General features: G+C 53.6%; 1 protein-coding gene across 6 annotated transcripts in view; it reads left to right on the forward strand.

The window, feature by feature from the left end:
* The first annotated feature begins 93 nt into the window (after positions 1-93).
* TPCN1 (two pore segment channel 1) overlaps positions 94-23,180 on the forward strand; it is a 62,230-nt gene continuing 39,143 nt past the window's right edge. Inside the window, exons 1-2 of one of the 6 annotated variants that reach the window (XM_027044170.2) lie at positions 94-276; positions 3,278-3,511. In XM_027044170.2, the coding sequence (XP_026899971.1) occupies positions 3,400-3,511 (112 nt within the window). In that variant the 5' untranslated portion in view covers positions 94-276; positions 3,278-3,399. Of the gene's footprint in view, positions 277-3,274; positions 3,512-17,003; positions 17,890-17,912; positions 22,408-23,180 lie in introns of those variants that run through there. The other 5 variants (XM_027044168.2, XM_053205852.1, XM_053205853.1 and 2 more) reach the window with 5 other exon arrangements.

The following is a 23,180-nucleotide window of genomic DNA, read 5'->3' on the forward strand; positions in this document are numbered from 1 at the left end:
CGTGAAGCTTGCCCAATCAGAGCTCATCATGCTGCCTGGGTAGCCAATAGGCCGCGGCAAAGAGGTGGAATGGGGCGGGGCCGGGGGGTTGAAGGGACGGTAAGCGGCGGAGGAGAGAGCTGGCGCAGCTGCCGTGGTGGCAGCGGCTGAAGTGGCGGCGCCTGCGGCGGCTGCAACAGCTCCAGGCTCGGGGCTTTGGCGGCGGCGGCGGCGCCAGCGGGCTGGGCTGCGCGGTGCGGACCCCGGCGCGCGGTCCGGGTTGCTGGGGCGGCGCGTGTAAGAATCTGAGGGGTGCGAGCGATGGCCTGACGGAGAGGGCAGGGGCCAGGGGTCAGAGGGCATGGAGTAAGGGGTTGCGCCGCGCTCTGGGCTGTGGGAGGCGGGCAGGGCGGGCCCAGAGGGACTTCGGGAAGTCATCGCCGCGCTTTTCTCCCTCCAGCCCAGGCCGGTGCTTGGCGCCCCCTCTCCTCGCTCCCGGCTTCCTGGGGCGACCCCCAAGTTGGGGCCCGGACCAGAGCCGGGAGCACGTGGAGCTGGAGCCCGCATTCCTTGTCCCCCACCCGACCCCGCCATCTGCTCAGCTCCCTGGCGCCCTCAGGCGCCCCACCCGCAGGGTCTCGTGCCTGAGTCTGGATGGCTGCTGGCCCGCTTTCCTGGGACCTGTCCCCACGGATGACCCTTACTGGGTCCGCTATAGAGGGAGGAGCAGAGCCCACCGAAGGAGCACTGGGCTGGGACTCAGGAGTCCTGCACTGTGTGACCTTGGGCCAGTCCCTGCTCCCCTCTGGACCTCACTTTTCCCCTCTCTGCAAGACGATGGGCTGGAATTCAAATTGCTGGTCTGGTTCTGCCGGGAGGTAGATGGTAATGGTTGAGTGGGGAGGGCCCCCGCATTCAGACAGTCTGAAATTAAGCTGTTGAAATCTGGGCTCTTACCACTTCCCTGCTTATAAAAGGCAGGTTAAATTAGCCCCTCTGAGCCCCAGTTTTCCCCATCTGTGAAGTGGGGATATTAGCTAAATAGGATTTCTCAACAGCAGCACTGTTGACATTGGAGTCACATATTTCTCCGTTGTGGCAGGTCTCGCCTGTGCGTTGCAGGGTGGGTGTTTAGGAGCATCCCTGGCCTCTACCTACTAGCACCCCTCCCCCCTAGTTATGATAATCAAAAATGTCTCCGTATGTTACTGGTGTCCCCTGAGGGCCCAAATCACCCTGGTAGAGAGCCACGGAACTAACATACCGCATGCATTGTTAGCAAGCAGTCATATATAAACAGTTAAAATAAAAACCTCTAGCCATTATGGTAGCAATGATAAAAAAAAAAAATTAGAAACCTCTTCTTGATGAGTGGAGAAGGTTGGTAGATCCTCTCACCTACAAAGTAAATGGCAGGGAGAGAATGAGAAAACGTTGATCACTGTCAAGGCTGCGCGAGGGGTGCAAGGAAGTTCATTTACATATTCGGTCTATTTCCGAATATGTTTGAAAATACCTGTGGTGAAAAGTTAAACCGAAGAGAAAACAAATAAAACACACGCTGCGTAAGACTGCCCGAGTGGCGGCGTCTCATCTGGGATTTCCTCCCTTGCGTCTCCACTGTTGAGGTTTCCAAGCAAAATTAATCCCCGGGTTTGGGGGAAACTTAAAAAAGTCGCACAGGAAGTTGGCTGGGCAGAGCGCTCCGGGCTTCACAAATACAATGGCGCTCACTTTCACCGCCTAGTTTTAAGAAGATGTTGACGCCCAGGAACTTGCCCAGGGTTTTGCTGGTGGCGTGTGAAAGAAGCAAGTGGCCGGCTTGCCATTTAGTGGTTTAGTTTGGAGACAGACTTGATGGGGCCCAGAAGGCCTCGGCTTGAGGAAGGAACCTGCTGCTGTCTTTAAGTTCAAAGGTCTGCCGTCAGATCTGCTGAGTCTTTGCTTTTGGTCCCACTCAGCGGAAGCGGGAATGTGTATAAATAGGAAACCGCAACAGGCTAGTTCTGCGGGTTCTAAATGGGGAGTCCAGGATGAGCGCCATTTGCTGTGTGACGCGATGTCATTTAAAAAAATGCTCGTCTCCTTCCTCCTGAAACACCTAAATCTGGGAGAATAATGCTTATATAAGAATGATATGGGCAAGTGTGGGTGATCTGGCACGCTGACTCTGCACGTCTTTGAAGCTAGGTGCTGTGTAAACACCGAGGCTGGGTCTGGGAGAAATTGTAGTGTGGTGGCTAGGATAACTGGTCCGGAGCCAGACTGTGTAGTTCAAAGTTTGGCTTTCGAGCTGTGGGTTCTTGGTCAAGTCACTTAATGTCTCTGAGCCTGAAGTCTCTCGTTCTGTAATGGGGGCTAGTACGGGGTTTAAAACTTGCGGGGTTCCTGGGTGGCTCAGTAGGTTAAGCGTCCGGCTCTTGGTTTGGGCTCAGGACACGATCTCACCCTTTGTGAGTTCAAGCCCCGCGTCCAGCTCTGCACTGACAGTGGGAAGCCTGCTTGGGATTCTCTCTCCCCTACCTGCCTCCCCCCTGCCCCCACCCCTACCCCGCTTGCTCTCTCTCTCTCAAAATAAATAAACTTAAAAAGAAAATCCTACTTACTATTAATGAAGTTTCAATCAGCTTTACTTAAAAATTGCTAGAAAACCCCTGGTACATAGTAAATACTCAATGAGTATTAACTACTATTATTTTAATGGTTTTTTTTTTTTTAAGTCGAAAATCTTCACAAAACACATAAACAAGGGTCAAGAGGGATGGAGGTGGTGGAACATATTAGCCATAATCTCAATCTCCAAACATAATTATGCTTAAATTTTTAGTATTTGTTCTTACACAGTTCCCTGCCATACTTTAATGCTATTACTGTAATACTCTATTTATTTTTTATTTTAAAAAAGTTTTTTTTTAATGTTTATTTATTTTTGAGAGAGAGAGAGGGAGCGGAGGAGGGGCACAGAGAGAGAGAGAGACACAGAATCTGAAGCAGTCTCCAGGCTGCACAGAGCCTGATGCGGGGCTCGAACTCATGAACCGTGAGATAATGACCTGAGCTGAAGTCGGACGCTTAACCGACTGAGCCACCCAGGCACCCCTGTAATACCCTTTATTGAGATAGAATTCACATACCATAGAAAAATCCACCATTTTAAAGGGTACAATTCTGTACTTTTTAGTACATTTGCATGGTTATGCAACCATTGCCACTGTCTGATTCCAGAATGTTTTCATCAGTAATTGTATTTTAATAATTGTTTTTCTCTTTTTACCCCCCTCCCCCCGAAACCTAGAAGATGCCTCTGATGGAGGAGTTTCTGGGAAGTACCTCTGGGCCAGTGGCTTTGAACGAGAGCTCAAAGCAGAGACTATTCAAAGCTCTGGACATCGCATCCTGAGGGCTGCAGGAGAAGAGAACATGGCTGTGAGTTTAGATGACGACGTTCCCCTCATCCTGACCTTGGATGAGGGTGGCGGTGCCCCACTCGCTCCCTCCAACGGCCTGGGCCAAGAGGAGCTGCCTCGCAGAAGTAAGACTGGGGGGAGGGGGTTGCCGGGGGAGGGGCACAGCTGTTCTGTTTCAGGGGGTGAGTTGTGGACTTGGTGGTCTGGTAATAGATGCACCTATGCCAATGCCTGACCTTGCATTTGGCCCCTGAGTTCTGACACAGAAAGTACTAGGAGACTGTGGGGTCCTAATCTTGCACTCCCAGCTTAGGGATTCTTCCAGGGAGGAGCCTCCCCTCCCGGGGCTCTCCGTTCCCTCAGTGCCTTACCCCCCTTGCACTTGAGGTACCCTGGCTTTGTTTGTGGATGCTCAGTGGGGACCTCAGGCAAATTGGCCCTTTGGCTAACTTCCCTGCCCCATTCCTTGTTAAAAAAGGAAACAGGGGCACCTGGGCGGCTCAGTTGGTGAGGCATCCGACTCTTGATCTCAGCTCAGGTTTTGATCTCAGGGTTGTGAGTTCAAGCCCCGCATTGGGCTCCGTGCTGGGCATGAAGCCTACTTAAAACAGAAAAAAAAAAAAAAGGAAAAAGAAAAGCGAAAGGCACCGATTTCAACTCTGGCCTCCTCTGTCCAACCTGAAACCTTTGGCAGGAAAGCAGAGTTGAGTGCTTCTCCATGTGGGTGCTCAGGCCCTTGCTGCTGCCCAGGACAAGCAGGAAGGAGCCGAGCATTTGTCGTGATCCATTGATTTGAGGGTTTGGGGTTTTGCTCTGTGTCTTCCTCTAAACCAGAGCCTGGCACGAAGTGAGCCCAAGAGAGGCGAGCTTTAAATTTTTTACATTTTAATTGTGTTTCTGGCAGCATGGGAGACCTTAAAAAGCTTCCTGGTCCTTGTCCCAGAGCCATTTCCCTCGCATGCTCAGGCCTGGTGTCCGGGAGAGCTTAAAATAAACTTTCGTTTTGTGGAGCGTCCTGAGATGTCAGGGGTCAGTGCTTTAGGAGCTCCTTACCAAATGGACGTGCTGCCCGCTGGCCATGCTCCTGAGCCAGGACAGAGGGCTGTTGCTGTCCTCCAGATCACATGGGAACACACTTGGGCCCCGGGAAAGACGAGCCTGGCCCTTCCATCTCCTTTGTCCAGAGAGAACACAGTCAGGTTGCAGGGAGCTCAGCAGCGTCCCCTTGGAAATGATGAAGGACAGCATTGTTCCTGTGGCTGAGAGTATGATGGGAAGCCTGGCTCCCTGTAAACTGGCCTCTCCTTGCTTGGCAAATTCACTCCGCCCCCCCCCCCTCCCCCCCATGGTAGATCTGGGTGGTCTAGGAAGGTTAGACTATCAATCTCTTCCCTAAGCGCCATTCAGGGCTGAGAAATCAGTGGCTCTGATTTCAGGCTCACTTCTTAGATGCCCTAGAGCTAGCAAGCTGAGTGTGAAAGCTCCTCTTCTCTGTTATCTTAACTAAGATCCTTTGGTAGCACAGGCACTATTCCTATTTTAAGGAGGAGGAGACTGTGAGTCAGAGAGGTGAAATAACATGCCCAGGGTCACACAGCCAAGCAAGTGGCTGAGGTCACATTTGAACCCAGGACTGTCTGACTCCCTTCCTCCTCCTTCTCCCTTTTTTCCTCTCCTTTTTTTCCATCACAAGCCCTTGAGAAATGCGAGTGCTGGCCCTTAGCATTTGTATATGTTAATCTCATCAAGATGAGCATGTTGTCACTTTCCAGATTTACAGAGGAAGATTTACAGCCTCAGAGAAGTTAAGTGACTTGTCCAAAGTCAGACAGCTAGTAAGCGGTAACGCCCCTCTGATACCTGCCCCTACACCCTGTGTGAGGTGCTTTGAAGAAAGTGATGTAAATGAACGTGACCTCGTCTCAGCTTGAAAGTAGGATACTCCCTAGCGAAGGGGTGGTCACATCCATGGCCAACAAGGGAATGGACGACAGGCGGGGGTGGTTGACATGCTAAGGGTGTGGATCATTCTGGAAATAGTCCAGCTCAGGGTTCTAAATTGGAATCCTGGTCATTGTCGTGGGTGCTGCTTTTAAGTCCTTGCACAGTGTCAGCTGATGGCTGGGGTGTTCGGCTCTCCTGCGGATCAGTGGGAAGAGCAACCTAGTTCTGTGTCAGGATCAGGTTTGGAACCAGTGACGGAGCTTGAGTGGGAAATAGGCCAAGTAGACAATAAAACCAACCTTAGATGGGCCACTGGCGAGGCTATTCTTTTTTTTTTTTTTTAACGTTTATTTATATTTGAGAGAGAGAGAGAGAGCGCGACAGTGCTCCAGCAGGAGAGGGGCAGAGAGAGAGGGAGACACAGAATCGGAAGCGGGCTCCAGGCTCCGAGCGGTCAGCACAGAGCCTGTCGCGGGGCCTGAACCCAGGAGCTTCGAGATCATGACCCGAGCTGAAGTCGGACTGCCGACCGATGTAGCCAGGCAGGCGCCCCCTGGTGAGGCTATTCTTACCTTGGTGAAGTTGGTGGCTCCTTTTGGCTGTATAAGAAGAATGAAATATAGGGGCACCTGGGTGGCTTAGTTGGTTAAGCACCTGACTTTAGCTCAGGTCATGATCTCGCGGTTTGTGGGTTCAAGCCCCGTGTCAGGCTCTGTGCTGACAGCTGGGAGCCTGGAGCCTGCTTTGGATTCTGTGTCTTCCTCTCTTTCCGCCCCTCCCCACCCCCCCTTTCAAAAACAAATAATAAAACGTTAAAAAAAATAAAAAAGGGAAGGTCCAGGGAAACTGTACTTTCCGTGCAGTGTGTTGGTGCCTCAGTTTCCCCTCTCAGCCTCTTAGTAGATCATTTGCTCAAACCTCCAAGAGCTGGTGGGTGTAACCCACCAAGCCTCGCTGGCAAATCGGTCGGGCCTCTCTGAGGAAAGAAGAGATTTCAGAGGAGACCGGCTGCGCCTCAGTTCACGCCTTTGTTGTTTCATGCTTGGATTTTGGCATTGACCTTCTCCCCAAAGTCCCCCGTCCCTGTGGTCCTGAACAGTCTGTCTGAACCACAAATCGGACCCGGTACTTTCCCGAGCTCGCAGCCCCCCAGGACCTTGCCGACCCCTACGGGATGCGGGCCAAACTCTTTAGCCAGCGCCCTCGGCCTTGTGTGCCCCGGTGCCTTCTTGCCTGAATGGTCCCATTTTCCTGCCTTTGCCACAGTGTCAGGCCGCTTCGGGCTCTGTGAAAGGCCATGCGTTCTTCAGCCGCTCTGCCTTGCTGGTGACTCTGCCCAGCCTCTGGTTTGCTGCCATTGTTGCTTGCTTCCAGTTCTGTCTTGGAGATCCTGCTGATACTCCCGTCTCTTCGAAGCCTTCTCCGGACCTCCCCTTCCTGACAGGGCTAATCACTCACTGCCCTTTCCTGCTTTGGTGTCTAGATGAGGCTCCCACTATTACAAGTAGCTTACTGCATGGTAATGACTTGTTTAGCCGTCTGATCACCTGCTGGGCCCTGCGTTCCATTCATCTTGGCATCACCCAGCTTGATGCCTACGGTACCTAGGCACTCAACAGCTCATGGTGGAAATAAACCTAATTGGGTTTTCTGGGACCTTGTCGCTAGCTCGTGGGAGTGGTGTCAGGGACCTGGTCAGAGGCGGGCGGTATCTCCCCCTGCCTTTTCTCCTAACTGGCACTCAGAGTCTCATTTTCCCCAGTACAGCCGATTGTCCTAGAGGCTCCCACCATCGACACCCAGTCCGTGGCTGATGTAAACCCTTTCGGTATTAAGGAGTTGGCAGGATTTAGACGGAGGCCTTCAGCGGAGTTGGCAGCTACGTGGGCATGAGCCACTGAGAACCAAGCCAGCTTTCTAAGGCCGTGAACCTAAGGCCGTGAACCTTGTTCTGGAGGCCGGAAGGAAGTCCAACATCTCGTCCGCGGCAGGATCAGCTTTTCTCTGAGGCCCTTCTCCTTTACCTGCAGACAGCTGCCTTCTGACTGTGTCCTCACATGTTTGTCCCCGAGTCTGTGTGTCTGTGTCCTAATCTATTCTTACAAGGACACCAGTCAGATTGGCTTAAGGCCCAGCCATATGACCTCATTTTACCTTAATTACTGCTTTCAAAGCTCCGTCTCCAAACACAGCCACACTCTGGGGTCCTGGGGGTTAGTACTTCAACATAGGAATTTTAGAGGCACCTGGGTGGCTTAGTCGGTTGAGCGTCCGACTTCGGCTCGGGTCATGATCTCGTGTTTTGTGGGTTCGAGCCCCGCGTCGGGCTCTGTGCTGCCAGCTCAGAGCCTGGAGCCGGCTTCGGATTCTGTGTCTCCTTCTCTCTCTGCCCCTCCGCCGCTTGTGCCCTGTCTCTCTCTGTCTGTCAAAAATAAATAAATAAATAAATGTAAAAAAAACAAAACACAACAAAAAAAAATAGGAATTTTAGAGGGACACAGTTCGGCCTGTATAACACTCCTTTCCTTTTCCTTTCCTCCTCCCATGCAGGAGCCTGGCTGTGCTGCCTGTGACCTTTGACCCTGTGCTAGGGATGGCCTATGCTGGAATATTATCCCTGCAGGGAATTGGAGGGTTGGGATTTTTTTCTTCCCTCTGTGGGCAAGAATGGATTTTATCCAAGATTCAGACATCTCTCTGGGCTATAAGAGCGGCTGCCGAAATGCTAACGAATGACTCATAGGCAGCAGATGTCAGGTTGATAAAGGAGGCAGGTATAAGCAGAGGTATTTAAAGCTTGGAAATTAGGAATAACCTTGAACATGGTCAGTGGGGCTGACGTGTGACAGCGTGGTTTAGAAATAGCTCACAGTCTGCATTGTGTATCAGGCAGCGGTCTAGGCCGCCATTAGACCGTAGAGGGTGAACGCCGTGGGCAATACAAAGGATTTTCCAAGGGAATTCTGGTCACACTCACCTTTTGCCTTCTCATTGCCTTTTAACCCAACAGCTGCCTAAGATGGGCCTGTACTCGCTGCTTTCTCTGGGTGTAAGAAGGATTAGGGTCGAGGGGAGGGGCTGACACACTTAGTCTCATGAGCTACTTTGGGGTTTGTTTTTTTTTTTTTAAGTTTATTTATTTTAGCAATCTCTACACCCAACGTGGGGCTCGAACTCACGACCCTGAGATCAAGAGCCGCATGCTCTACTGACTGAGCCAGCCAGGCGCTCCTTCCTAGGCTACTTCGGTGCTGGTGGCCCACGGTTTCCAGGTGACAGGCCATGCAGGGATAAGGCCTAAGGTGACAGAGCAGAGGAGCCCTGTCTTCCTCCTTCACCCTGATGCCTGGCATGCCATCAGGAGTTGCCTAACTCGGTGCGAGGTCTAGCAATGTAGAGGACCACTACTCCCCTGTCTCCAGGTGCACCCCCTTCCCCCCACCCACCACAGGGGCCAACATGTGGCACCCTTGGCTCCTTTTCCACAGTCTTCGTTCAGGCAAGGTGGGCCAGAGCTGTTGGCCTGGGGGCAGGTGTAGCCAGGATGAGCTGGGAGAGAGCAGTGGGGGCTGTCCGCCCGAGGATGATCACCCCCAAGGTGGGCTCTCCATCAACAGAAATCTGTGCCCACGGTTCTTTCCCTGACCAAGCGTCTCCAGCATCTTGCCAAAAAGAGTGAATGCAGCCCAGAGGACCCGTGTAGCTTTCGTCACCCGTGATACCCCGGATGGTGGCCTGGTTAAGCACGTGGGCTCCGGAGAGTCAAGCTCCAGGCTTCCACTCCTACCTGAATAGGGATCTCAGCCTCTCTGAGCCTCAGTCTCCTCATCTGTGGAGTGGGCTCATGCTAGCATCTCCCAGGAGGGTTGCTGGGGGGCATTTGGTGAGATCACGTGTGTGCCGCCCGTGGTGAGTGTTCGGCTAGTCATAGGCAGGCGTTACTGTCGTGGCCAGAGACGGGGCTTCTTCTGTGGAATATAGGGGTCCTGAACCCAGGCCAGGATCTGAATCCTGTTTGCCTCGCTCCTGGCACAGCGGGTGGCCGCCGGCAAGCCAGGAAGCGGAGGCAGCATGGCAGCTGGAGACCAAGCAGCAATTAGATTTTCACGGCCTCCCAGGGAGCCTGGGCATTTGGCTTTCTTGGGGCCTCGCCGAGGCAGAATGCCGGGTGTCACCGGGCCGGTGGAGGCACCAATTAAAATGAGCAAGCGCCCGGCATGCTGGGTTGCAGCCATCTAACCCAGACTTGAAGCCTTTTACTTCCTCAGCCCTCCTGGTCTTCGTGGGGGATCCTGTCTGTTGCCTCGGGCCCCCCTGCCATGAGATGCCATCTCTCCCCTCCGCCCGCAGAGAGCAGCCGCGTCGAAACGGCGCGGTGGCAGCTGGGTGCGAGCTGGAGAGCCCCGCTCTGTACCCATCGCCTTGGGGAGGTCTGAGTTCACATTTGCTCCGGAGCTCCGTGAGCCAGAACTGTCAGCTTCTCAGCCTCCGAGTCGGGGAGGGCACCCGGGAGGGCTTAGATGGCTCACAGCAGCATGTCTCTGGTGGTTTCCGGGTGCGGTGCTCTCCCTGGGGCCACCTTCGAAGGGAACCCGGGCTCTTGAGAGGAAGCTCTGAGAGGGATGCCAGTCCCCAGACCGCCCCCATCCCATCTTTGCGTTCAGGGAGCCCACAAGGCAGCTCTCCGTTCTCCCTTTGCTGGGGTAAACTCCTTGATTTGGACATTTCTTAACTCCTTCCCTTCTGGTAATGGCTCTCGGGTATTGAGCCCCTCCCATGTGCCAGGCAGTGTCCGGGAGCACTCCGCTTGTGCTGTCCGTCACTGGGTGCTCCCAGCGCTTGCAGGATCCTCGTCAACAGGAGAGCAAACTGATGCTCTTGGAGGTTGAAACGTACCCGAGGTCATGCAGCCAAGACGTGCCAGCGGCATCGAACGCAGGTCTTCTGACTCCGGACTCAGGCTCTTAACTGATGTGCCACATGCCACGAAGTGAACTCTGTGCAGGAGGGAGCATTTTAGGCTGAATTCTCTTTCCCAAAAGGAAGCTGGTTTCTGTCTTTATCTTGTTTTTTGTTTTTTAACTTTTATTTCCTATAAGACATGGTATTCTAAATTGGAGTTTCGTACCTGGAGCTCCTTTTCATAGCTGGGGCACCTGGGTGGCTCAGTCGGTTAAGCGTCCGACTTCGGCTCAGGTCATGATCTTGTGGTTCGTGGGTTCCAGCCCCGCGTCGGGCTCTGTGCTGACAGCTCAGAGCCTGGAGCCTGTTTCAGATTCTGTGTCTCCCTTTCTCTCTCTGACCCTCTCCCGCTCACAGTGTCTCTCTCTGCCTCTCAAACATGAAGAAAAAAATTAAAAAAAAAAATAGCCCAGCTGATGGGGTTTCATCGTACAAATTGTATTGGATCATCACAGGGGACCAGAAAATGTGGGCAAGTGAAAAACCAGACCACGAAGGACACCCACGATTCTACCCCGTAGAAAACTGTGGCTTTCTCCTCCACATTTGCTGTTCCTCCGCTCTTCCTGTGCACAGGCATTGGGCTCAATTTTACATCCTGGTGGTTGGGCTGAAATTGAGAACTTAGGAGTCAATATTGGGGAAGTAGACAGGAAGGACAAAGGAAAGGCCAGCTTTGGAGCATGAGACTCAATGAGACTCAGTAAGGACGGCGATCCCCTTAGGTCACAGTTCCAGGGGCAGGGGACCCCACATCCGGCCCTCCCTGGAGAATGCTCCTTGGACTGGATAACTGAGTTAGGTCATTGGAATTTGGGCTCTCTTTGGCACTGGGGTCCCTCTTGCCTTGTTTGCTCTTTGTGGGAAGGACTTATCTAGCTGTAAAAATGTGTGGTTCTTCCTCTTCTCGAACCTCATGAGGGTCTGGTTCAGCTGAATTGTCCTCATAGGATAGGGCCTGAGAGCTCAGCTGGCCTGGAGCCCTGTAGGCCTGGGGCACACTGGGGAGTGTGTGTGCTGCTGTGTAAAGGGCAGCTGCCCCTTTACTCTGGTCACTCACTGCCACGCAGGATCACAGGCAGGTTGTTACCACATTTTCCAGTGTTGCAGGAGAAGTCCAAACCTACATTTTTAATCGGAAGTCTTATGATTTCTATTTTTATTATTTAAAAAAACCTTTTTTTAGTGTTTATTTTTGTGAGAGAGAAACAGAGTGAGCACGGGAGGGGGGCAGAGAGAGAGGGAGACGCAGAATCCTAAGCAAGGCTCCAGGCTCTGAGCTGTCAGCACAGAGCCCGACACGGGGCTTGAACTCACGAGCCATGAGATCGTGACGAGCTGAAGTCAGATGTGTAACTGACTGAACCATCCAGGCACCCTGGAAGTCTTCTGATTTTTAAATATTGGTAACTCGTTCTTATTTCTTAAACACAGCCGGCCGAATACAACCTGGTCACTGGGCTGCTGCTTTATGACCTCTGAGCTGGAACACACGAATTCAGCCTTGGCTTCGTGTTCAGAACAAAGTACTTCAAAATAAGGAAACAGTATAAAACCGACCAAGGAACTACGGCCCATGAAGTATTCTTGACCTTTGGGTGGCATTCAGTGGGAATTGGAAAGGCCCTGGGGATTTCGTTCTCTGCTTCCATGTGATTTGCCTAAAGAAAGCCCAGATTTCATCCGTCTGTGGAATGGAGGCCGGAGCTTGGGGGCGGACATGCCAGGCCGGGCACATATGGATGAGAGGGCAGAGCAGGTGGGCGCATCTCCTACAAACCCCTTTGTCTTCCTCTTCTGTTTATACTTTCCTCCCTCTGGGTTGTAGTTCTTGGAACTCTCGGCTGGGGGGCCCATTTTCCTTTCTTTCTCTTCATTTGCATTCTGTCCAACTTTAAGACCATCTTCTCTGTTCTTAGCTATTTGATCCAAACTGGGGCTGGGAATTTTTTTTTTTTTTTTTTTGGCTTTGACTTTGAGATGTATAATAAAGATTCAGGCCAGTGTTAGAAATTAGAAAAAAAAAAAAAAAAGTAACAGTGAAGGGGCGTCTGGGTGGCTCAGTTGTTTTAAGTTTCCGACTTCAGGTCACAATCTCACGGTTCGTGGGTTCGGGCTCTGGGCTGACCGCTCGGAGCCTGGAGCCTGTTTCAGATTCTGTGTCCCCCTCTCTCTCTCTGACCCTCCCCCATTCATGCTCTGTCTTTCTCTTCTCTCTCAAAAGTAAATATTAAAAAATAAAGTAACAGTTGAATAGCTAGTGTAAGAGCGGCAGGGGGGGAAGACCGTTCCAGAGGAAGGGAACAGGGGGCAGAGGCCCGCAGGTGTCGGAGTGGGTGCGTATGGGAGGTGCTTGGGCTGGAGGGTGGGGAGGACAGACTGTCTCCAGATCTTACAGGGTCTCTCCCGTCCACCTCAGGAGTTGGGGCCTCATCCTGGGTGATGGAGAAGCCCGAGAGGGTGCTTCTGGCGGGGGAGTGACGCGGTCACATTTCAGGGGTGTTGTCGGAGAATTCACTCAGGCCGCCCTGTGGAGAGTGGCTGGAGTTGGGTGTGGAGACTGGCTAACATGGTGGCAGCCTAGGGACACGGTGGGACCTGTTTTGTTCGGCCTGAACGGTTTCCAGGGGTGGCGTGATCAAGCAGCCATTATGCTTGGTCACAGAATGAGCACACAGCCCCTGTGGCCTCACACACCCCGGCTTCCTGGGTTTGTTACCCACCTGGGGCCTGTAGGTGTTTGGGTTTGTTGCCTTTGGAGTAAATTTCGGTGGTAGGTTACCGCGGCAGCGACACCGTGGCAGGAGTCAAGAGAGCAAATGACAGCGGAGAGTCATCTAGGGGAGTAGCAGACGGGCCTGTGGCCAGGTTGCATTTGGGGACAGGTGGCATCGGGGATGCTGGGGAGATGGGCAGGGGCCGTGGCGCGGGCAGAGGGAAGGACGTGTGCAGGCCAGAGGCCAGCACGCTAGGGGCGCGTCGGATGTGGGCCGTAGTTAAGTGTATAAGCTCTCGGGGGCACCTGGGTGGCTCAGTCGGTTGAGCGTCCGACTTAGGGTCAGGTCATGACCTCACTGTTTGTGGGTTCGAGCCCCGCGTCAGGCTCTGTGCTGACAGCTTGCTCAGAGCCTGGAGGCTGCTTCGGATCCTGTGTCTCGTTCTCTCTCTGCCCCTCTCCGGCTCGTGCTGTCTCTTTCTGTCTCTCAAAGATAAATAAATGTTAAAAAAAAAAAGAAAAAAAGAGTATAGGCTCTCAAACCACCTGAGGTTGAATGGGCTCTGCTGTTTACGGCCGTGGGTTAAACGAGATGGCATATATCAGGCGATTAGCACAGTGCCTGGCTTACGCCGGATTGAGCACCTGCTGGATGTTGGCCATTATTATTTGGGTCAGAGCAGGCAGACCCATTTTATGGGGAGCCTAGAATGCCAACAGCAGGAGTTTGTGAACTTGGGCACAGGAGCTACTATGTGTGTTTGGTGACATGATGACAAAACCTCTTCCCTCTGACCTCTTGCCAACCCTGGATGCCTTCTCCAGCCACCGTGATATCCTTCCTTAGAAACCCTGAGGTGGGTGAGCCCCGGATAGCAGTGACTTTTGTCCCTGGAGATTGGGCGGTGCATGGAGAGGAGACAGACTCCCAGGATATTCTGTAGCCGCAGGAGCCAGGTTTGGCATTTTTTTTCTGGACTTCCCTGGGGCCGGGTCATCCGCAGTCCTGAGGCTCAGCACTGTGCCTGCCTCGTGCTAGGCACTCAGAAAACATCTGGACAAAATAGAACTGAGGAGTACTCGCCCAGGGTCCCCTGCCCTGGGGCATAGGTGAGGGCCTTCTAGAAACATCAGGGACGGGGTCTGACAAAAGGGCAAGGAGTTAGTGAAGGAAGAGTGAGATCGGGATGAGTATATTCTGCTATGCCCTGGCCCCCCCCCCCCCACCCCCATGCCTTTCCTAGCCCCACCACGCCAAGCCCTTACGATCAGAAAGGACCTACTCTCTTGATTGGAAAAGGCATGGTGTCCAGCTGTATCCGGCAGATAAGTTTCTGCTTTGTTCCATAGCACTGACAGGACCCCCTCAACAATCCATTGTAATCGAGGGTTGATCAGGAAGTTCTCAGTCGGCTCAGCCAGGAAGCTAGATCTAACTCTGTCCCCCTTCACGAGAAAGCTTTTATGTGAAAAGAAAGCTTTTTCCCCTCCGTGGAGAAAAGGAGGGTTGGATTCTGTCCTCATAACCACCCTTCATGTACTGAGGAAGTGATATCTTGGCATACAACTGGGGTATTTGGATTGCAAACTTAAAAAATACATGTATATATATATATACACATTTTTAAAAATTTTTTCCATGTTTATCTTTGAAAGAGACAGTGTGAGTGGGGGAGGGGCAGAGAGAGGAGACACAGCATCCGAAGCAGGCTCCAGGCTCTGAGCTGTCGGCACAGAGCCCGACGTGGGGCTCAAACTCGCGAACCACGAGATCGAGACCTGAGGCAGAGATGGAGGCCTAACCGACTGAGCCACCCAGGTGCCCCTATATGTGTGTGTGTGTGTGTGTGTGTGTGTGTGTGTGTATATCTATATATATATCTATATATATATCTATATATCTATATTTATATATATATATATATATATATATTTTTTATCTCTGTGTATTTTAGCTATAAAAGCAAGCATGGAACATAATATTGTAGAAGCAGTGTCTTTTTTTTTTTTTTTAGGCACGATTTAGGGGTTTCTATTTCCATGAAAGACTCCGTTATGTCTGGGGATTCTCCAAAGTGAAGGTTTGGTGGCTTCAGCCGGCATATGGAGCCGCACTTGCAAACCTCTCCCTCCGTGCGCGCTCTGGGTTCCACCCCCTGCTCCCTGGCCCCACGGTGGATCCACTAGCTGCAAATCAGGGTCCTTTATGCTGCCATGAAGAGTGTCTCCCCCCGCCCCAGCCGGTGTTGATGCTCTCTCATTAGAGGCAGCAAGTGCTGTGATAGTGGATTGTGGTTGGAAAGGTTGTGTGTAATAACGTCTCTAACTGGTTTAGCCTAGCGGCCCGTGGGCAGCGATGGTATGCATCCCCGTTTTGCAGACGCGCAGTTGGAGGCATGAAGGAGTGGGGCCCGTTCGTTCCGCCGGGTGGGCGCTCGGGCAGGTAGGTCTGCCCTCATCGCAGACCCCTGCCGCCTCTGCTCTCCGACCTTGCCCCCGCGTGTGCTTCTCTGCCCAGGCCCTAGCGGCCTTGAAAGTTTCACTCGCCTCCCAGTGTAGAGAAGGAAACCGTAAACTTACACCCGCTCACTCCGTGAAGGGTAGGCCAAGTTCTTGGGTCAAGTGAAAGACGAAGCCCTTGAAAAGCAGATGCTCTGACTCACCTTCCCTGCCTGCCTGCCCCCAGCCTCTGGCAGCTGCCCCAGCGCTTTCCAGGCCATGAGAAATTTCGTCTCGGTTACACTCCTGGCTGACTGGCCTCCGTTCTTTTCCTCCACCCCGGAAATCAGAACCAATGATCAGAAGTCTTACAGCATGGCCCCACTCATATAGTCTCATTCATTTTGTTGTTTGAACCACTTTTCACTCCCCAACCTCCCATGGGCTGCTGTCTCTTGCTTCTGACCTCTTCCCACTCCGGCTTTCCACCGGCTGAAGACCTTTGTCCCGTTCTTCCACACGGCCTTCCGCAAGCCTCCCTAATCGGTTAGGGTAGTGGTCGCCTGTCCACACCCTCTCATTCTCTGAATATGCTGTGTGCACCTCATTCTCTGCTCCCTGCGCCCAGAGGCCCGCTCCCTCCCCGGCACCTGCATGTGATAGATTTGATTAATGTCTTAGGTACTGAGTCGCGGTTTGCTTTGTGCCATGATGGATTCCTAAAGATTGTGAGAAAATGGGATTTTGGTGAAGTAGATAATTTAAAATATGGGCAAGAGGGCCGAGTTTGGCAAAGCTTCCTTTCGTAGTATGATTAATACTCCTTAGGTCATCCAGTGCCGAGCTGGGTTTTATAAACCACGTTCCTTCCAATCAGGGATTAACCTGTTAGTGGATTTCTTTCGAGTGTCTCCGGATGCCCATTTGAGGTGGCTGGGGTGGACCGGGCAGGAAGGTGGAGTGCCCGACTCAGTGTAACGTCTGGGCGGGTGCTGTTGTTGTGGGTGCTGATGTATACAACTGTGCCTCTTTCTATTAGTACAAGTTTTGCAAAGGCAAAGACCGTGTCTTTTCTGCACATACTCCGGGCGCTTCATAAAGAGATGTCAAGTAGCCTATCTGGAAGTGACTCACCAGGTTCGGAGAACACCCAAGGCCCCAGGTGACTCCATGGGTCACAGTGTAGCCGGCTCCTGGAGCCATCTGGGGTGACAAAGAGACGCAAACACATGTGACAGGCCAGAAATAGTCTAGGCAGGGCCCCACCCCCGCCGCCCCTGGGAATAGCCAGCTTTTTGGACGGTTAGGTCTCTGCTTTTTAAAAAAATTTTTTTAACATTTATTTATTTTTGAGACAGAGATAGAGCATGAATAGGGGAGGGGCAGAGAGAGACGGAGACACAGAATCTGAAGCAGGCTCCAGGCTCTGAGCAGTCAGCACAGAGCCTGATGCGGGGCTCGAACTCACGGACCGCGAAATCGTGACCTGAGCTGAAGTCAGACGCTTAACCGACCAAGCCACCCAGACGCCCCAGGTCTCTGTTTCTTAACACCTTCCCAGTTCTCCAGGAGCCCACACGTCCCATAATTGTCACGGAGGCCCCGGGTGCTCAGCTCCCATCTTCCCACACCTCGCCCCACCACCCCACCTTTAGCAAGAGGAAAAGGCTGCCTTTTTCTCTTGCTAATCTCTCTTTTTGTTAGATCGGGTTTTTATTTAAAAAAAGATTTTTTTTTTCATTCCTTTAGCTCTTGCTGAAAATCAGCTTGGGCAGAGTGGTTGTGCTCAGTGCAGGCTAATGGCTTGGAGCCCCTCCAAGCAGCCGGATGTGTTGGCTTTCACTTGTGGGTGGTCGTCGACAAGCGTGATGTCTTCTCTCTGTGACTCTCGAGGGTGCCCTCTTCTTGCGGTCTCGGCTGTTCGCACTTGGCTGGCTTGCCTTGTCGTCTGCAATCACAGCTTTTATGGTGCACCCCGGGGCCAGTCTGGTCGCCTCGACAGGGCTCAGATCCGATCGGTACCAAAGTCCACTCCGCCTCCAGGCCAGTTGCCCCGTTTGGTGTTATTGTAGGTTATTTTGTGCCGTTTCGGTTTAGAGATCAAACACTGGCCCAAGGTACACGGAGACTCACCAGTCTGGAGACGGGGGTGGCCTGGAGAACTCGCAGGTCGCTAGAAATGTGTGTGTGTTGGGTGGGCGATCTTATCTGCTGGCACATGTCCCGTCTACTGTTTCTTCAGAGCGTCTCAGTCTACAGCAAAGGATGGGGTTGAAATTCCGGCATCACCTGCTGGTGGCCTTGGAGACTCCGATGAGGAACTTCCACTTTCTCCCTCACTTTCTTCTCCTCCTGTAGAAGGGGGGATAAGAATAACTGCATTCAGGGTGGACGTAAAGATTAAGTGGGAAATTCCACACGACATCTCCTAGGACCAACTCGGTGAGTGGAAGCCCTAAGTCATAATAAAGTATCAGGGTTTCAGTTTCAACACAGTAGCCATGTTGCCCCTTCCTGAGCCATGAGTAGGCAGCTGAAGGACTCTGGACTGAGAGCTTGAACGTGGTCTTCTCTTATTAAAATCTCTGCCTTCCTCTTAAGGAACGGTAGCTGGTTTGTTTGCACTTTCTTACCCATGGTACCCATGGTAAACGGGGGAATAATACGTTTACTCCCTTGACCACCATCCTGGGCGCGCTGCAGGGATAATTTAATTCAAGCAGCTCTGTCTCTTGCTACTTGTTAGCTTGGCTTCTTGGTTGCCCTTGTATGTTTCTTCCTTTTTCTAATATATACTTTTAAAGTTTCTTTATTTATTTTGAGAGAGAGAGTGAAAGAGAGGGAGGACATGAGCAGGGGAGGGGCAGAGAGAGAGAGAGAGAGAGAGAGAGGGAGAGAGATCCCAAGCAGGCTTCGCGCTGTCGGTGCAGAGCCCGACATGGGGCTCAAACTCGTGAACAGTGAGATCGTGACCTGAGCCAAAACCAAGAGCCGGGCGCTTGACTGACTGTGCCATGCACGTGCCCCGCCATTGTATGTTTGTCTGTGATGCTTCTTTTTGGCTGCTTCCCCACGTGGCAGGAAGGGAGACTGAGGAAAACAGGAAGCAGAGGCTGAGCACAGGGGCTGCCCACGGACAGTGCAGGCTCTCACAGTCCTCTGGGAGCAGCAGTAGCCAGACAAGCCCGGGCCCCTGGACAGTGGCACGCCTCAGGGCTCAAGCTCTCTGCAGGCTGTCGCCTTCCAACCGCTGTCACCTCCCCAACGGGCCTGTGCCTCCGGCCGCCTCACTCTTCTGAGCAGAACCGCCGGCAGCCACAGATGATCCAGATGCTGGGGTGAGGCCAGGGTTTGTGCAGGCCGGGTCCAGCCAGCCCCCTGGGTGCTCCCGGGCAGGGGCTGGTGCAGACCTCTGATCTGTGCTGAGCGGACCGTCAGCTGATGCGGAGAGTGGGTCTCACAGCCAGACTCGTCCCCCGCGTGCCACTTGTCTGTTGGCCTCTTGCAGGGGCTCCGGGGGTGCCAGCGTGCAGTGAAAAATGCCTCTCATCCCCATTTGTTCTTCCACAGCTCCTTCCCTGTCCCTGTGCAGTTCACAATTAGCATTTCTGATGCTTCTGAGTGAATGCAGGACAGATGTTCGCACAGGTGCTGCACTCCTCGTTGGGTAAACAGTGGGGCTTGCAGACTGTGTGTGTGTGTGTGTGTGAAGCGAGGGGCCTTTGACGTGTGCACAGACCTTACAACATTTCTTTTCAAGGCACCTGAAGCACTTTGTGCATGGTAGGTGCTCAGTAAGTACTTTTCGGTGAGTGATCTGTTCCGGCGAAAGCCCTTCGTTTCAATGAAGCCAGTGACACAGGGGCAGGGAGTAGAATTGCAAGCCAAGTCTTGAAGTTCACGGACGGAGGAAGGAGAAATGCCATCCTGCCTCCCCAAGAGATGACCTGCGGGCGTCCGGCAGCCACAGTTCTCTCTCTGCCTTGGCAGGAGGGGTGGCGGGGGATGTGCAGGAGTCGCGAGACCAGGGTGGTGAGGAGCCTTCGACGGTGGAAGTGAGCTTGGTGCCTCCTGGCCAGGCACCTGCCCTACACAGGTGCGCTCACTGTGCTCCCCTGGGAGAGCGAACTTGCAGTTTCGCCGTGCACTGGTTTGTAGATGGGGTTATGATGCTGCCCAAGACAACTGCTTCCCCGCGGACTTCTGGTTGGTGCACCTGGTCAGAGTGCTTCCCTTTGGAACCCGGGGACTTGGGTCCGGTCTCCCTAATGTGGCGGACAGCCCTCCCGCGGCTCCTGCCTTGTCTCTGCCTGTGTCAGCCTCAGGATCCCTGAACCCTCTGTGGTCTCCCAGACACGCCCTGCTGTTTGCTTCTCTGAGCTTTATGCATGACCTTTCCTGTTTCTGGAGTGTTCCCCTCACCACACCCCCATCCACCTTGTGAACCTCCTTCATCCTTCATCCTTCAGAAGTGGCCCAGACATCACCCCTGAATCCCCCTGCCCCCGCCTCTGCCCACTAGCCCCCGTGGAAGGTAGCTGTGACATCCTTTTCTAGGCTGTTGTAAGTAAGAAATGGCTTTATTGCACAGGATCACTTTCCTTCTTTTGCCTCCTGATTGTGGGCCTCATGAGGACAAAGTACAGGGTTTGACTTTTTCGAATCCAACGCCTGGCACCATGCCTGGTATACAGTAGGTGCTGCATAAATGTGTCCTTCAATTAAACCATAGTTGTTTGTATCAAGAAGGTCAGCCTTTTAAGGTTTCACCCTCCCTCGTTCTCCCCCAAATCACGACATGACGTATGAAGCCTGGAGAGTTGCGGTCAAGGTCGTGTTTGCAACCTCAGGATGCCAGGGGCCCTGTGTAGCCAGTTGAGGGTGGGCACCTGGGGCGGTGATCACTACCCTAAAGTATTAAGAGGCACTCAGTTTCCCAGCCGCTGCTCTCAACCCTCTAGCCATTTCCCCTGCGAGTTCAAGGCCCTTCTGTGCTGAGCTCATGTATTACAGGGAATCCCGTAGGTCCCCGTCAGCTGGCCGGAAACAAAGTTAGAGGTAGCACAGGGCATTACCCTGGCCTCTTCCAAACCAGGGTCTCTCCTTCTAGAACAGTGCATGACCCATAGTACTGGCCTAGTTGAGCCTTTTGTTTTCCCTTTCCTCCTCTGGCCTGAGCCTTTGGCAGGATGGGTTTCGGGCTTGAGGCCAGTGATTCAGCTAGGCTGGCTCTGTGCCAGCTCTTGCCTTTCTGGAGTCGGTCTATCTGCCCGGGGCCCTGCCCGGGTTTGCAGTCCCGACTAGCGTGCGCTGCAACATGGGTCTGCCTCCCTCGCCATCTTGCAGCCAGTCAGCAGAAAGGGAAGGCCTGAGCAAAGGAGATGTGCACTCTGCTTTCTTGCAGCATCGGGCCTTTTGCTCGATTTTTATCTGGGGGGCTTTGAAGAGCCAGCCAGCGCAGAAGCCGGGTGGCAGCGCTACGCCCGGAAAACTCATCAGTGTCACTCTGGTTTATTTTCCTCTTCTCTTCGAGCTTTTTCCCATGGAGTGGGGCTCTCAGCGACAACTGGCGAACGGTCGGGCGATTGCTCGTTGTTCATTCTGGCGGGCACCGGTTTCCGGAGGGCTCCGGGTGCTCTGTGGGTATTCACATTTGTCTCTGTGATGCCCGGAGCTCGGTTGGCCGCAGTCCCAGCTAATGGCTGAAGAAACTGAGGCTCCGGGGACTCCGATGGTGAACCGGGGGAGGGGAGGGGCACCGTCGGGAGTGAACCTGGGTGTTTTATCTCGAAGAGGATGCGGACGGTGTGTGTGTTTGAGAATGGGCGAGGTTGTGGACATGTAAGAGGAGGGGGGACAGGAGCAAGGATTGAATGGGGCTGGAGTCCCTCCCCCGTGTAAACCTGCCTGGAAGCGGTCACGGCCTGGCATCCTCTCCCGTCCAGGAGCTCAGAGGCGACCTCTTTGTCTAGGCCCCAGAGGAAGGTCGCAGTGGCTTTACCCCGCCTGTGCCGACCCTGCCCTTGCTGGGTGGGGGTTGGGACATAGAAGCCCTCCCCTCCTGCGGGCTCCTTCCGTCTCCTCCCTGGTGCAGCTTTATGGCGGCATATGGAAACTGTTTCTATTTACCCGGCACCACCAGGATGCTGCCGCACGCTGTGCTCCAGCGAACGGAAACCTTGGATTCCCCGCAGGGTCATTTCAGAGGCTGCGTGCAAAGCAGCCAGCTGTTTTGCAGGGAGCGTCTGGGCCCTGTTACATCAGCGTGGAGGAAGCGTTACCATCTGTGCAAACAGGTCATATCCTCGCTTGTCGGCCTGTCCTCTGTATGGGGAACTTCTCTCCTACTTGGAGTCAGTTTTTTGTTACTGGTGTTTCGTATCCTAGTGCCTGCCCGTTGGGCCTTTTCTTTCAGCTCCTTCCCCTCCTCCTGCCAGTGATTTTCTGTTCACCTCCCTGGGGCTGATTGCCAAGGTTCAGGGAGGGTAGTTAAGGGTCAGGTGTTGCATAAATCTTCCGTGGCTGAGGTCTGCTGGCCTGAAGAGGCTGCCGCCCGCCCGCCTGGTTTCCGCATGAGAGCTCTCTGCCCAGGGCAGCAGAAGTGTGGGACGAAATGTTTCCCTTCGGGGAACTTTCCCCGGAGGCACAGAATGGGACCTTCTTGGTTTTGCCAAGAATGTTCCTGGCCAGCTTCCTCCGGCCCTTCTAAAAACCTCCTGGGGGCCAACGGAGAAGCTGGCTTGCTGGGAGGGCCTGGGCAGAGTGGAGGCTCCTCCCATCCTCCTGCACCTGCTGGGTGTCTTTCTCCTTCCCTCCCGCTTCCAGCCCAGCCGCCTCCCAGGAAAGCAGACATGCAGAGGCGAGGGCCAGCCACCGCCTTCCTGGAGGTGGTGGTAGAGCGCCAGATTCCCGACAGCCCCGTGGTGAGGTCATCTCGTCTCCACCAGCTGGGCCCTTGCGGTATGCCTTGACCTTGCCTTTCCAGCTCCCCTGGAAGAGCCCACCGTGCTCCGGGTGAGGCCAGTGCCCAAGATTGAGGTCTCACGTGTTGATTCTCGTGAGGTCTCTAATAATCCTCCGTGTGAGAGGCCATCCCGGCCCCCGGGACTGGGCTGGACCTGGGGTGTTGTGGTGAGAGGCCCCCTGACTGCTTTGTTATCCAGGACTCTCCTCGTGCAGAGGGCACTCACGGGAGCACCAGCCATTCACCTGGAGGCGTGGGGGCAGATTCGGCCTGGGTGGGCAGGAGTAGGTGGCCAGGGAAGCTGGCTGCTTACAGCCACTGGGGCCTGAGGCTCCCCAGGCAGGCGATCCGCGGCAGACCCAGTGGGCACGATGTGTAGGCTTTAACCAGGACGTGGGAACACGTTATCCCTGGCACTTCGTGCCCCGGTGACCAGTCAGGGCAACTAGGAGTCCTTGCACCACCTCTCAGTTCCCGGTTTCCTAAGGAAGCCCACTGGGGTGTCTGTTCCCCAGCAAGCAGGGCCTTGTGCCCCCAGATACCCCACTGTTGGAACTATAGGCCCACAGTCTGTGTCCCCGGGCTTGGCTGCCTCGACTCTGTCGCTGCTCACCTGCCCCCTGCACCCCTGCCTTCTTCTCCTTTATGGACGATAATTGTCCTGCCGCTCTCGGAAGCTGCTGAGTCTTTGAGCATGCCTTATGCTGCAGCAATAAAGCACTTGGGATTTGGAGCATTTCCATCGCCCCTGTGTGGCCACTTTTGCAAC

The sequence above is a fragment of the Acinonyx jubatus genome, chromosome D3, assembly GCF_027475565.1.
Source record: "Acinonyx jubatus isolate Ajub_Pintada_27869175 chromosome D3, VMU_Ajub_asm_v1.0, whole genome shotgun sequence".
NCBI lineage: Eukaryota > Metazoa > Chordata > Mammalia > Carnivora > Felidae > Acinonyx > Acinonyx jubatus.